This window comes from Labeo rohita, chromosome 24, assembly GCF_022985175.1.
Source record: "Labeo rohita strain BAU-BD-2019 chromosome 24, IGBB_LRoh.1.0, whole genome shotgun sequence".
Taxonomy (NCBI): Eukaryota; Metazoa; Chordata; class Actinopteri; order Cypriniformes; family Cyprinidae; genus Labeo; species Labeo rohita.
The window spans coordinates 13,329,388-13,343,546 of NC_066892.1; the positions used below are offsets into that span (position 1 = coordinate 13,329,388).

Genomic DNA, 14,159 nt, shown 5'->3' on the forward strand with positions numbered 1-14,159 from the left:
GGGTTTCCATGTTTTATACAAAAGAAAACTGGAAAATCGAGTGTGTATGATGTCATTGGCAGGCGATGCAATGACACGGTCCGTTTCACTAGTTAAAATGGCTTATTTCTGTAGATTTAAACATTCTTGGAAACATTTGGGATAATGTAAGTACGCAAGTCAGCAAAATACATAACACTGTTCTAGTGGTTTTGGATATTTTAATATAAAAGTCTTACATATTGTGCCTTTAACTCTGGCTTGTGTGTTCGGTTCATACAACACGCAATATATCCAAAGAATTATTTTTCTGTGTGTCATCCATCAAAACATCAAAAGTACACTACTATTCAAAGATTTGGGGTTGGTAAGACTTTTTCTTCTCTTATGCTCACCAAGGCTTACTGATCAAAAATACAATAAAAGCAGTGTAAAAAAATAAAAGATAATACCTGTTTTCTTTTTCTTTTTTTCTTTTCTTGTTTTTGTCTTCTGTGTAAATATGAACGGTAGTGAAAATTTAGTTAAAGAAAGTAGTAGTAAAGAGTGACCTTTTTAAATAATTTACATGTTTTAATAAATCTTCGGTAACACTTCACACTAAGGTTTATTAGTTAACTGCATTAGTTAAAATGAACTAAGAATGAACAATACTTATACAGCATTTATTAATCTTAGTTGTCCATTTCAACATTTACTGATGCACTGTGAACTAACATGAACAATGAACGACTGTATTTTTATTAACTAACATTATCAAAGATTAATATATAATGTAATACATGTATTGTTCATTGTTCGTTCATGTAAGTTCATACATTAACTAATGTTAACAAATAACCACATTTTCCAGTAACATCAAATTTTAACAAATAATAATGAATGACTGTCAGAACATATTTCCATTTATTACTGTTGACTCTACTTTGTTTTCTTCTCTCTCTTTCTCTCCCAGACACTCACCTAAAGTGGTAAAGGCAGCATCTCAGGTTCTCAGTAGCATGTGGCAGTACAGAGATCTCCGGAGCCTTTATAAGAAGGTAGGAGAGCCGCATCCACCCCCGACAGCTGTGTCCCACTTCATCCATCCCAACCTGAGGAATTCATTTAGCATGCTAACTGATCTCCCACTCCCACACGATTGTGTTTGAACTTTTAGAGAAAATAGTTTAGAACGGAAAAAACAGGAGAAGTGTTTATGTACCCTTCCTCCCCGAACTATTTATTCATCACGACACCTTGTAGCCACCTGAAAACACTAATCCGCACTGACTAGCAATGAATGCTCTATTGAGCAGTAACGGCCAGGCTGAAGAGATATTTCCATTCAATAGGTGCTTGTTGCACTTACTATTGTGTGTATCCGTTCAGACGTCTCCCTTTGCAGATTATTGAGGCAAACTTTGGCCTTGGCTAGCGCTGACTGCATTCAGAACGTATTGTAAGGTGTGAACAGCATGGCTAAATAGACTGATGTGAAGAGACCTTGTATGAATGCTGCCATATTTCAGCAATTAAAAGCAGGTTTGTTTTCCAAACCAAACTTTTTAAGCTATGTGAAATTAAATTTAATTAAGGGCAATTTGAATTAACCTATTTGCATGTAGACCTCTCGTGTAGCATTCAAAAACAAATTATGAGCAGCCACAAGTAGCGCTAAACATGAACAAGGTCAAACCAAACCAAAATGTTCCCAAATGAACCACTAGCAGCCTCTAGGCTGCGAGAACACACCGTTCCTCTCCGCTGAGCAATCTCCATCCTGACACACGCACGATGCCGGATGGTGAAGAACGGCCAGGACCAAGCTCTAAAATGTGTCGCTTTGCCCACTTGGCTCTGCGGAAAAGGCGTTGAAGAATTACAGCCCACGGAGACGGCGATGGATGCCACGCTGACCTTTAGAGACGAGAAAAGGCCAAGAGCCGACTGCCTGCGCCGCCGAGATGAGTTTAGAAGTGGAAATACAGGCGCCCCCTCCCCACACCACGTCGAAGTACCTTGTCGGGGCGAATTCACAATGCCTGTTTGAAAATGTCTGTAATGATATGTAATTATGGATGTTTGCGAATTTACCCCGCTGAGCTCGTCGCCGTCAAAACCGATGTCGAATTACGAGCTCTAATTTCATGTGCACATACTATTAATTACCCTCTCTGTCTTTTTTAAATATTTAGAGGGTTCGACGAAAAGGTACCATGTGTGGATTATAATGAAAAGAGAGTAATTAGATAGAACGCCGATTCCCATTATGCTGTCTGAATAAATATCTATAAATAATATCGAACAAAAGAACACAGAGCTCACCGGTTCACAGTGGCGTTGTGTTCGCATGCTGCCTTGAGGCAGAGTATCGAACAGCTGCTTTAGCTGACGCAGATCAAGGACAGAGAAGCCAAAGTTGTTAAATGTACAGTAATGCTTATTATATAAAATCCTCTGATTGATTTTCAAGGGATAGAGCTCTGTGGATCCCCTCCAGGATGGGTTTGCAAAGATTTTTAAAGCCTCCCACAACCTAACCTGTTTTCTCCAACCCAGCTGAGCCCTGGAAATGTCACCGGGGATGGTATTAAGCAAAGGGCAGCAAGAAAGAGATTGCTATTATTAACATTTGCAGAGCCCCGTCTCTCATCTCATGAGTGCATAATGACAGTTGTTCCACGTGGATGTGTCTTTCGCTCTCTCCTCTGAAATGAAAGGTGTCAATTGGATGAGTCGGGCCACCTGAGGCGCGATTCTTTTTGTGTTTTGGGTGGTGTGATGGATGAAGCTGAGAAAGGAGAGGGAACACAAAGAGGGGAGGAAAGTGAAAACAAGAGGTTTGGGAAGCCAGACACCTCCCAAGGCTGTGAACAATGGCCTTGTGCCCAGGAAGCATCTGTGATCTTTCGGTGTTGATGCTTCTGGCCAGTATGGGAGGAAGTTGTGTGTTATGGAGGGTAACCATCTTTAATAATATAGTTAGTTTTGTGTGTCCTGTGTACTTTATTTATGTTTGTTGTTTATGTCAAGGGCGTTTCCTCTGGAGGATGCAATGGAGGCAGTGCTTCCTCAAAATATTGGATGAGAAAAAATTTGTGGTACAAAAATAAAATAACAGCAGGATTACACAACATAACATTAAAAAAAGTGTATAAATCACTCGTTTGTCTAAAGAAACACTGTACAACAGTGACACCAGCAGGTAAAGTTATAGCAGAAGTTTACATCTCTCTCACCTCCCCTGAGCCCATTGAGTTTTAACAGACACTCTAAAGCATGCCGTGAGTTTGTTGGGGGGTAATTGAGAATGAATGGGGGAAACTCATGTGAGAAACTCATCACGATATGATTGAATATGACTGGTTGTGTTCATCTGTGATTGGTTCATGCAATAAATCCCACCTCTTGTGTTTGTGCGCATTTCCACGCTCACAAATCAGCCTGAATAAACAATATAATGGCGTTAAATCTTAAGGACTAATCTTAAAAAGTGTTAACAACTCACATACTTAGATATAACCAAACTGTTAGGTCAAAACAAGACTTAAAATGACAAAAACAGTTTTTACTGAGTCATCAGCTTGGTGAAAAGTAAATCTCCTTGTCTGTGACCAATAATTACTGAGCTTTGATAAATGATGATCCAAAAAATTCAAAAGTAGTTAAAAGTTAACTATTAAAAAGAATAGCTAAACATACAGTTGAAGTCAGAAGTTTAGATGCACAATGTTAATTATTTTACCAAAATAAGAGGGATCATACAAAATGCATGTTATGAGTCCCTTGTTTGTCCTGAACAGTTAAACTGCCTGCTGTTCTTCAGAAAAATCCTTCGGGTCCCAGAAATTCTTTGATTTTTGAGCATTTTTGTGTATTTGAACCCTTTCCAACAATGACTGTATAATTTTGAGATCCATCTTTTCACACTGAGGGCAACTGAAGGACTCATGTGCAACTATTACAGAAGGTTCAAACACTCACTGATGCTTCAGAAGGAAGCACAATGCATTAAAAGCCTGGTGTGTAAACTTTTGTACAAAATGAAAATGTGTACATTTGATATGTGTACATATCATATTTTTGTCATTTAGTACTGCCCTTGAAAAGCTACAGAAGATACTTACATGTTTCCCAGAAGAAAAAATAAGTAAAATTTACCCTGATCTTCAAATTCAAAAAGTTTTCACCCCCATGTTTCCTTCTGAAGCATCAGTGTTTTTGAACCTTCTGTAATAGTTGCGTATAGTTTTTTCATATATATTTATAAATGCATTGTTTGAGTTTGTGCGTTGTATTAATGCTCTACGGAGGATCAGATGTACTGTAAACAGATTTTAAAAATTGCTTTTTGAAAACTTTTTGGCCTATCGTACATAAATATTTATAATTTTGCAAAATAGATTCATATAAAGTTATAGCAGTTGATCTACTTAGACCGAAATCTTTAAAGAAGTGCAGACGGCTTACAGCTCCATCTGCTAATAAGGTGTGTGTGTTTGTGAGAAAGCCCAGAAGCGCTTGGCTCGATTTGCTCTGTATGACGTAGCGCCGGACTAAGATGAAGTGAAGTTCTAGCCTGAGAGAAGTTGCTTATGCCATTGATCTTGAGCCTGAAGCCTCACTCATGTTGTGCTGAGAGGTGTTACATTCAGCCTGGCAGCCTCCTGAGATGCAATTCCACAGTCATCCCTCCCCAACGCTCTCCAAGAGGAAGTATCACGGTAGTCAATTGCCTCAGCGACCCAAGGGAGCCAACGCAGCAAGAGCAACGCTCCTGGCTCCATCCGCCTCTGGGACTATAATAATGAGCGCTTGCCATTGGCTTGCTTCAGTGCACATTTCCACACCAAAAGTTTTTTTTTCCCTTATCTGACTCTTAAGCAGCATTATTGAGGAATCACGGGTAGGCAGGTTGCTGTAAATGACTCATCTTTGGTCTTTTCAGTCTTGGTCTGAGTCAGAATCAGTCCTGTAATGGTGCTTCATGCATTCAACTGGAATTAACAGAATAAATTGAGTTTTTTGGGTTTAAAAGACGAACATGCATCCTTTTTTACATCTCAAGAGCAGCTGCCTTAGTAAGAAAGTCCATCAATTCAAGCACATTATCCTCTCAGACCTTCTAAGAAGAAAGAAAGGAGTTATGGGATGTAATGAATGCAGAAAGATTCTTTAATCACATTGAAACTCAGTCTTCCCTGAACGCATTGTTTTCAAAAGAGGTATCCATCCTTACTGGTATCTTTTATTGCACAGCCAGCCCAAATGCCCATCATCATAAAGAATAAAGGTTTAAAAGAATAAAAGTTTTCATTTCCTCATGTGGGAACCTGTAAGTTCAAGTAACACTTAGAACAGCGTAAGTAAAAGGAAATGACAAACTCCACTACTGAAGAGGTCTTTAGTCGACAGATGACAAGTACCGTTTTCTCCTCGTTCCGTGCCTCTCTTCACGCCCCTTGGAGCCTTCAAATACCTGTCCAATGTCATTATTTGCAACAGGCACATTAGGTGGAGAGCAGTGGTTTCTCCTGCCAGAGTTTCTGCTGTGTTGAGAAAGTAGGGCAGCTTTGAACTGCAGAGTCGGAGGGACCGACCGTTTGATCTATTCCTCACCTTTCCAAAAAAGGAATGTCACGCAGGGGCAAATGGGATGTCAAGGGTAGTGTTCTGTGTCCCTGTTAGAGAGCTTGTTTAGTAGGCTGCAAGTTTTCGGACCTTCTCCTTGTTTCCTTATTGCATGTCTGTGGTCTGTTCGAAAAACATAGATATTTAAAACTTCATCAACTGTATACTTTAGTTTCCACTGTTTTACTATTTTAACAATGTCCTCACTAGCTTTCTAGTCCTTGAACATGGTAGTTGCGTTGCCATCTATGCAGGGTCAGAAAGTTCTCAGATTTTATCTAAAATATCTTAATTCTGAAGATGAATGAGGGTCTGACGGTTTTGGAATGAATGAGGGTGAGTTATTAATGACAGAATTTTTGTTTTTGGGTGAACTACAGCATTCGTACAAGGTGCTTAAAGTGCTTGAAGTACTTGAATTTGTTTTTTTTTCACATAGCAATATTCCTAAAGAGGTACTTGAAAAGTGCATGAAATATTGAAAGACAATGTGTCTATGAAATAAGTGTTTAATTTTTAATAAGCACCTATCTTTTCACACAGTTAAAAAAAAATCATACTTTTTTTTTTTGCCTATTTTAGTTAATGTCATAAAACGAACTAAACCAGTAGTAGTACTGACGGTGTTGTGTAAAGATGCAAAAAAAGGAACAGATGAACCAAATCAATTGAGTGAGTCATTTAAGCTGGAACAGCTCCGATTGATTCAAACACGTGACTCCTTTTCATTTTAAGCGATTCATTACCAAAAACCAGATCAAATTAGAAGAGCCATTCATTTCAGAATTTCAACTTGGCTTGTAATGATTTTAGAAACCATTGCATCACAACATGATTCACTGTTCCAAGCACTTACAATCAGATCACATGTCGCGAATCATTTGATTTAGATCAGGCCTTCAAATCCTGTATCGCAAATCATTTGATTTAGATTAGGACTTTGGAGCGGGTTCACAAACCATTTGATTTAGATTGAAACTTTGCGTATTGTGAAGCTATTGATTTAGATTGGAACCTCAAGTTGTGTACCTTGAATCATTTGATTCAGATCGAGACTTCTTGAATTATTCCGCAAATTGAATGATTTGTGCTTTGCGCTCAGAGTCCTGATCTGGAATGATGGTTCACAAATTATTTGATTCAGATCGGGACATCAGAGCAGGTTTGTGAATCTTTTGCTTCAGATTGAAACCTAGGAGTGTGGAGCGTGGATCATTTGATTCAGATCAGAACTTCAGAGCGAGTTCTTGAATCATTCCACGAATTGAAGGATTTGCGTTCTGCGCTCCGAGTCCTGATCTGAAATGATGTTTCTGGAATCATTAATTAGATCGGGACTTCGGAGCTTGGATCGCAAACCATTTTATTTAGATCGGAACTTCGGAGCGGGTTCACAAATCTTTTGCTTTAGATCTGAACTTAGGAGCGCGGATTGCATATGATTTGATTCAGATCAGGATCTGGGGAGGATTATTGAATCATTCTGCCAATTGAGTGATTTGCGATCTGTGCGAGTCCTGATCTGCAATGATTATTAGCGAAACATTATTTAGATTGGGACTTTGGAGCTGGATCATGAATAATTCGATTTAGATTGGAACTTCGGAGCAGGTTCGCGAATCTTTCGCTTTAGATCGGAACCTAGGAGCGTGGATTGGGATTCATTTGATTCAGATCGGGACTTTGGAGCAGGTTCTTGAATCATTCCACAAACTGAATGATTCGCAATCCACGCTCCAAGTCCTGATCTAAAATGATGGTTCACGAATCCTTATTCAGATTGGGACTTCAGAGCTTGGATCACAAATCATTTGATTTAGATCAGAACTTCGGAGCGGCTTCAGGAATCTTTTGCTTTAGATCTGGACCTAGGAGCACGAATTGCGAATCATTTGATTCAGATCGGGACTTTCGCGCATCCTGTTTTTCTGATTTGTTTTCTTAAACAGTCTTGTGTGTGTGTGTTTTAATCTGCTCATATTTTAAACCTTTATTTGTTGTTTTTAGTAATGTAATACATGACTGTATGCTCTCAGCACACTCAGCAAACCCACTGATTGATTTTCACAGTGACGTGTCATAGAGCTTGTGGCCAATGGCTCCGGTTTATCTCCTCCATCAGCCTTTCAGGTTGCTTCAGTTACACATCAAACAGGCTTTCTCCACAGCCACTGACTCCAGATCATTCGTCCATTGATTTCTGTACTTCTATCCGCCCATTGATTTTTGTAATGACTCCACACTAGGAGGCCCTAAACTAAACTGACAGAATAACAGTGGGCTAATGTAGCGTACATAGACACTGAAAAAAGGATGTTGTGTTGCGCGCCCTTGTCTAGTAGATAAAATAAATAAATGTAAACTTTTCTCTGTCTCTTTGTTTCTGTAGGATGGCTACTCGCAGTATCACTTTGTTGGCTCGGCCTCAACAATAGAGAGGGACCGACAGAGACCGTACTCATCCTCACGCACTCCGTCAGTATCTCCAGTCCGGACGTCCCCTAATAACCGATCAGGTGAGAATGTGTATTTATTTTTCTCAACAATGACAACATATAGTGCTGAAATAGTGAGTCGCTGTCCATGGTCCTGAAGTCTGAAATCTTTGAAGTCTGGATTTAAAACTATTACAAACAGCAGCTTGATTTTTTTCTTTAACACTGATAGAATCCTATTAAACTGATGGGGATTTCTCAGTGCATTCTGGGACTCGGGGTTAATGATCCACACTACTATTGGGGTTAGTGGATTCATGGGCGGCTGGTTGTGCCTCTAATACCTTTTCCGGTGGACTTAGCATCTCGCTGAAGCAGAAAAGTACTTTTCCTGGATTCAGAATTTGAGAGGACCGTTGGTGGTGGAGGCTGAGCAGCAGAAGAGGGAATTTTAGGACTAATGGGTCTTTAATAGGTGAAGGTGAACAGAGTGATGAAATGAAGTTCTTTCTTCCTTAATGCAAAATTTAAGGTGTTACATAAAATTTTGTATTGAATTTCTTTCCAGGCCATTTCTGGTCTTATCTATGATGAATATATGTATAGTCAATGTTATTTTTATAGTCTGTGGTTTTTTAGCATAATAATGATAATATAATATACACTGTGTGCATAATTATTAGGCACGTTGATATTCTGGTCATATTTTTTTACCAAGCACATTTTACCAATTCCAAACCACACCACATCAATCTTAATAACTACTATTAATTTTTTATTTAATCATTTATACGTGATATATATTTGTCCATGAAGGCTGGAAGTGAAAAACTCCTTGTATTCAGGTGTTATTAGGCACGTTTTCTTTTACATATAAATAAGCCAAAAAAGAGATTTAACCCAGACTGAAAAGTCAAAAATTATTAAATGCCCAAGAGAAGGATGCAAAACTAATGCAATACTAGAATTTGCAAAGTTAAGGCATGACCATTGGACAGAGAAATGCTCGTTGGGTCAGCACGGTGAGAAAAAAAAACGGTGGAGAAGAAAAGACACGTTAACTGCAAAAGAATTAAGAATTAAAGTAAAGAATTAGCTGTGAAACCATCAGGAACCATTTAGTCTCCAGCGCCACCATTTTCCAGAGCTGCAACCTACCTGGAGTCTTCAGAAGTTCAATGTGTCAGGTTCTCAGAGACTTTGCTTGAGAAAAAAACCTAAAAAATGACCCTCACTTAATAAGAATAACATTCTGAAGTGTTAAGAAATACATGAAGACAGTTTTCTTTATAGGCTTTATAGACAGATAAGTTGAGAGTGACTCTTGAAGGACCAGCACCACATCCTCTTGTACTTCTGATTCAAGAATTTGTCTTCCAGAATCTAGCAGTACATTTTGGGAGTTCATGTTTAGTCTCCTATCCTGAAAAGTCTGACTTGCAGAGATGGACCAAAATGAACTCCCAAAACTTACTGCCAGATTTTGGAAGATAAATTCTTGAAAGAGTGGTATAAGAGGATTTGATGCTGGTCCTTCAGAAGTCACTCTCAACTTATCTGTCTATAAAGCCTATAGAAAACAGTCTTCATGTATTTTACAACACTTCAGCATGTTATTCTCTTTAAATGAGGGTCATTTTTTAGGATTTTTCACCCAAGAAAAGTCTCTGAGAACCTGACACATTGAAGACTCCACTTCTGAAGACTCCAGGTAGGCTGCAGCTCTGGAAAATGGTGGCGCTGGAGACTAAATGGTTCCTGATGGTTTCAGAGCTAATTCTTTACTTTAATTCTTAATTCTTTTGCAGTTAACGTGTCTTTTCTTCTCCACCGTTTTTTTTTTCTCACCGTGCTGACCCAACGAATATTTCTCTGTCCAATGGTCATGCCTTAACTTTGCAAATTCTAGTATTGCATTAGTTTTGCATCCTTCTCATGGGCATTTAATAATTTTTGACTTTTTAGTCTGGGTTAAATCTCTTTTTTGGCTTTTTTATATGTAAAAGAAAACGTGCCTAATAATTATGCACACCTGATTATAAAGAGTTTTTCACTTCCAGCCTTCATGGACAAATGTATATCACGTATAAATGATTAAATACAAAATTAATAGTAGTTATTAAGATTGATGTGGTTTGGAATTGGTAAAATGTGCTTGGAAAAAAAATATGACCAGAATGTTAGCGTGCCTAATAATTATGCACACAGTGTAATATAATATAATATAATTTAATATAATATAATATAATAATATACATTTTAATATTTTACTGTATTTTTTATTTTATAATAAAAAATATAATAATACTATTATTCCCATTTTTACAAATAATATAATTATATTTCATATTGCACCCATTTTATATATTTCATTTTTTTATATTCTATTTTTATTCTATTTTATATTTTATGATAAAATTATAATAATATTCCCAATTTTTTGCTTGTAATATAATGTATAATATAATTTGTTATAATATATAATATAATCATTACCCATATTTTATATATTTTATTTTTTATATTTTATTTTTACTGTATTTGCATTTTTTGAATAATATGATATAATATAATAATTATATTTCATATTTGACCCATATTTCAGATATTTTATTTTTTATATTTTGTACAGTATTTTTTACATTTTGTGATAAAAAAATAAAATATTATTCCCATTTTTGCATATAATATAATAATTATATTTTACATTTTGCCCATATTTTCATATTTTATTTATATAATATCATATCATATTTTACCCATTTTATATATGATACTTTTTATATTTTATGATAAAAATATACAATTATTCCCATTTGTTTTCATATTTTTTTCATATAATACAATATAATTACATTTCATATTTTACCCATATTTGATATATTTTATTTTTTACTGTATTTTAAATTTTACGATAAAATATATTAATAATATTCCCAATTTTCGCATATTATATAATATCATATTATAATTATATTTCATATTTTACCCATATTTTATATATTTTATTTTTTATATTTTTTACTGTAGTTTATGATAAAAAATACAATATAAATAATATTCCCATTTTTGCATATAATATAATAATTATATTTCATATTTTACCCATATTATTATTATTATTTTTTTTTTTACCGGATTTTATGATACAAATATAATAATATTATTATTCCCAAAAAACAGAACTAGTCAGTAACAATACTGATTTTAATAAACCTTAACTAAACAAAATAGTGGTTTGATTTTAACATGACTGAAAATAACATTTTGGGGTTCAGTAAATCAGTTCATGGTTTCAGTGAAGGATTCATTAGGCTGATTTTCTCAGGGTGATTAATTATAAGTTTCGATTCATAATTGTATTTCATAATTGTGATTCAGAATTGTCATTTAGTTTATTAATCGGATTAAACTAAACTTATTTTGTTTTTACACCCAGACAGGAAGGTGCATTATCTTTGCATTCAATTCAGGCTGCAAGTTCACGTCTCATGTAAAATGTAATTTATTTCACTGCGACACTAGATTCAGTTGACTAGCGGTGCAGGAAAAATGTCGTAGAGCAGTGCTCACACGATTCAACATGCTCTCTGCAGCTTTTTAGAATAAATTGATTTATTGTCTGCTTGTTTTTCTCCGTTGAATCTCTGACGTCTCCAGTCATCCTCTGGCTTGCAGCTGGTTTCATGCTGTTCTGTTGTCTGCAGGCTTTTCCTCTATGGTCTGAGCTCCAGTGTGTGTCATGAAAACGGTGCACGGTAGATTTTTGCCAGAGATCAAAGCACTCAGAGTTAGACGGAGAGAAGGAAAGTAGGGGAAAGAGAGACGCTGGTGTGTCTAAGGTTTTGTAGGCGTACCAGAGAGTAGCTGCTGTGCTCTTCGGCTCAGAGCATCAGAATGTGACAGCAGGGTCTCGCCTGTGCTACTCAATTAACATTTCCTAAGATACTTGCAAGCTTGAAACCAAAACAATGCACCAAAATTGGCAATACTATGTAATTCAGTAACTTCACAACTCTGTAATTATTTCTAATACCATGACCTTGCCATTTCGCTGCAGCATTAGAGATGTATTCACTCTAGTGAAAAATATTTATTTGTATACTCATTATTTCCAAGTTCTGGCAACTTTTCTGAAACTGCTTTTGATGCAGTTTGTTTCCTATGATAAGTTCTAATTTTTTAAAAAAGAACAGCAAGCAATGCACTAGAGTTTAATGTTTTTGTGGGCTTATTTACCCACCAATAAAAGTGTTAATATTTTTATTAAATTAAATTTTGTTCAACACTTTGTTCAATTTATGTTTGTATATTATTCAAATGTCCAAAAATTAATTAGAATTAAAACAAATTCTTACTCAACTCTGAAAAGCTTAGGGGTTTGTGGCCCCTAAGCTTTTCAGAGTTGAGTAAGAATTGAGTAAGAATTTGTTTCCCTAAAAGATCCCTAAAGGGCCAGTCTGCAATTTTTTAAAGTAGTAGTATTATTTATTTATTTATTTAAATTCAATTCTTTTCTTTTCTTTTCTTTTCTTTTCTTTTCTTTTATTTTATTTATATTTTTAATGCAATTTCATTTATTTATTTATTTTTAAATTTTATTTTTTATTTATTTATTTTTTGTTCAGTTTTATATCATGCCATGTCTTCCATGGCAGATGTTATATTACTGAATTTTATATTATTATTATTTTGTGTAATGTTATTTAAGTTTATTTCATTTTATTTATTTATTTGTTTATTTACTTTTGTTTTAAATTCTATTTACATTTTTTGTTCTTGACAATTTTATATCATGCCATGTCTTCCATGGTAGATGTTATATTACTAAATATACCATGATATTGTATGTGATATGATTTTTGACTTAGGTTTTATTTCATCATCATTATTATTATTATTATTATTATTATTATTATTATTATTTTATGTATTTTTATTATGTTTATTTATTTATTATTTTGTTATATTACTAAATATATTATAATATTGTATGTGATATGATTTTTGACTTAGGTTTTATTTCATTATTATTATTTTTTTCATGTAATTTTATGTTATTTTATTCTGTTTATTTATTTATTCTTTTTTCTATACATATTTGTTATTATTATAATTATTATTCAATTCAGTTTATTTATTTATTTAGACAATATTATATCATGCAGTGTCTTCCATCAAATTATTATGATAATGTACATGATATATTTTTGCTATAAATCAGCTTTAGTTTTGTATTTTTTATTATTATTTTATTTCATTTTACATACTTATTTATTCTGTTTTTTATTTGTTATTACTACTTTTTTTTCTAGTTATTTTATGTATTTATTTATTTATTTATTTTTGTAGAAACAATTTTATATCATGCCATGTCTTCCATGGTAGATGTCATATTACTGAATATATTATGATATTGGATATACTGTTGCTATGAATTAACCTAAGGTTTTTCTTTTTTTTTATTATTATTATTTATTTATGTAATAAATATCTTTATTTCATTAATTTTATTTATTCTATTTTTGTTATTTGATTTAGTTATATTTAGACACAATTTTATATCATGCCATGTCTTCCATGGTAGATTATATTAACTAATATATTATGATATTGTATATACAATCATATATCATATTTTTTTTTGCTATGAATCAACTTTAGGTTTTTATTTTTTAGGTTTTTATTTTATTTTTTAATAATTCACTAAATTAAGTATTTTACGAATGAAAGTTACCTATTTTCTTGCTTTATTAGTTTCTCTTTTCATTAGAACTTGATTGACAATAACAAATGCATAATTCTGGCTGAAGTACAAAAACAGTTTCACTCAATATAGCACTTGCGTAAAAAATAAAATCAGAGCTGTAATAGATTATAAACATGATTAGTTAATCCACATTTGACACAACTGTAAAATTAGCAGGTATAACCTGTGGCACCTGCACGCAGTCTAATTCTGTATTAATGCACTCATTTGCAATGTTGCCTGGCAACCTTAAACGTATAGTTAGAGCAGACACCAGCAGAGCGTCGTGACACATCAAAAGTGAATCACTCCCATTATAATCAACGGATACACTGGAAGCGCTCATCTTTGAATTTGCATCATGAAAGCATTCATCACACAGT

The 14,159-nt window shown here is 34.5% G+C and overlaps 1 protein-coding gene across 1 annotated transcript in view; it reads left to right on the top strand.

Annotated features, from left to right (window-relative positions):
• ctnnd2a (catenin (cadherin-associated protein), delta 2a) overlaps positions 1-14,159 on the top strand; it is a 394,266-nt gene that overhangs the window by 366,120 nt on the left and 13,987 nt on the right. Inside the window, 2 exon segments of the mRNA XM_051098760.1 lie at positions 935-1,019; positions 7,982-8,108. Coding sequence (XP_050954717.1) covers positions 935-1,019; positions 7,982-8,108 — 212 coding nt within the window.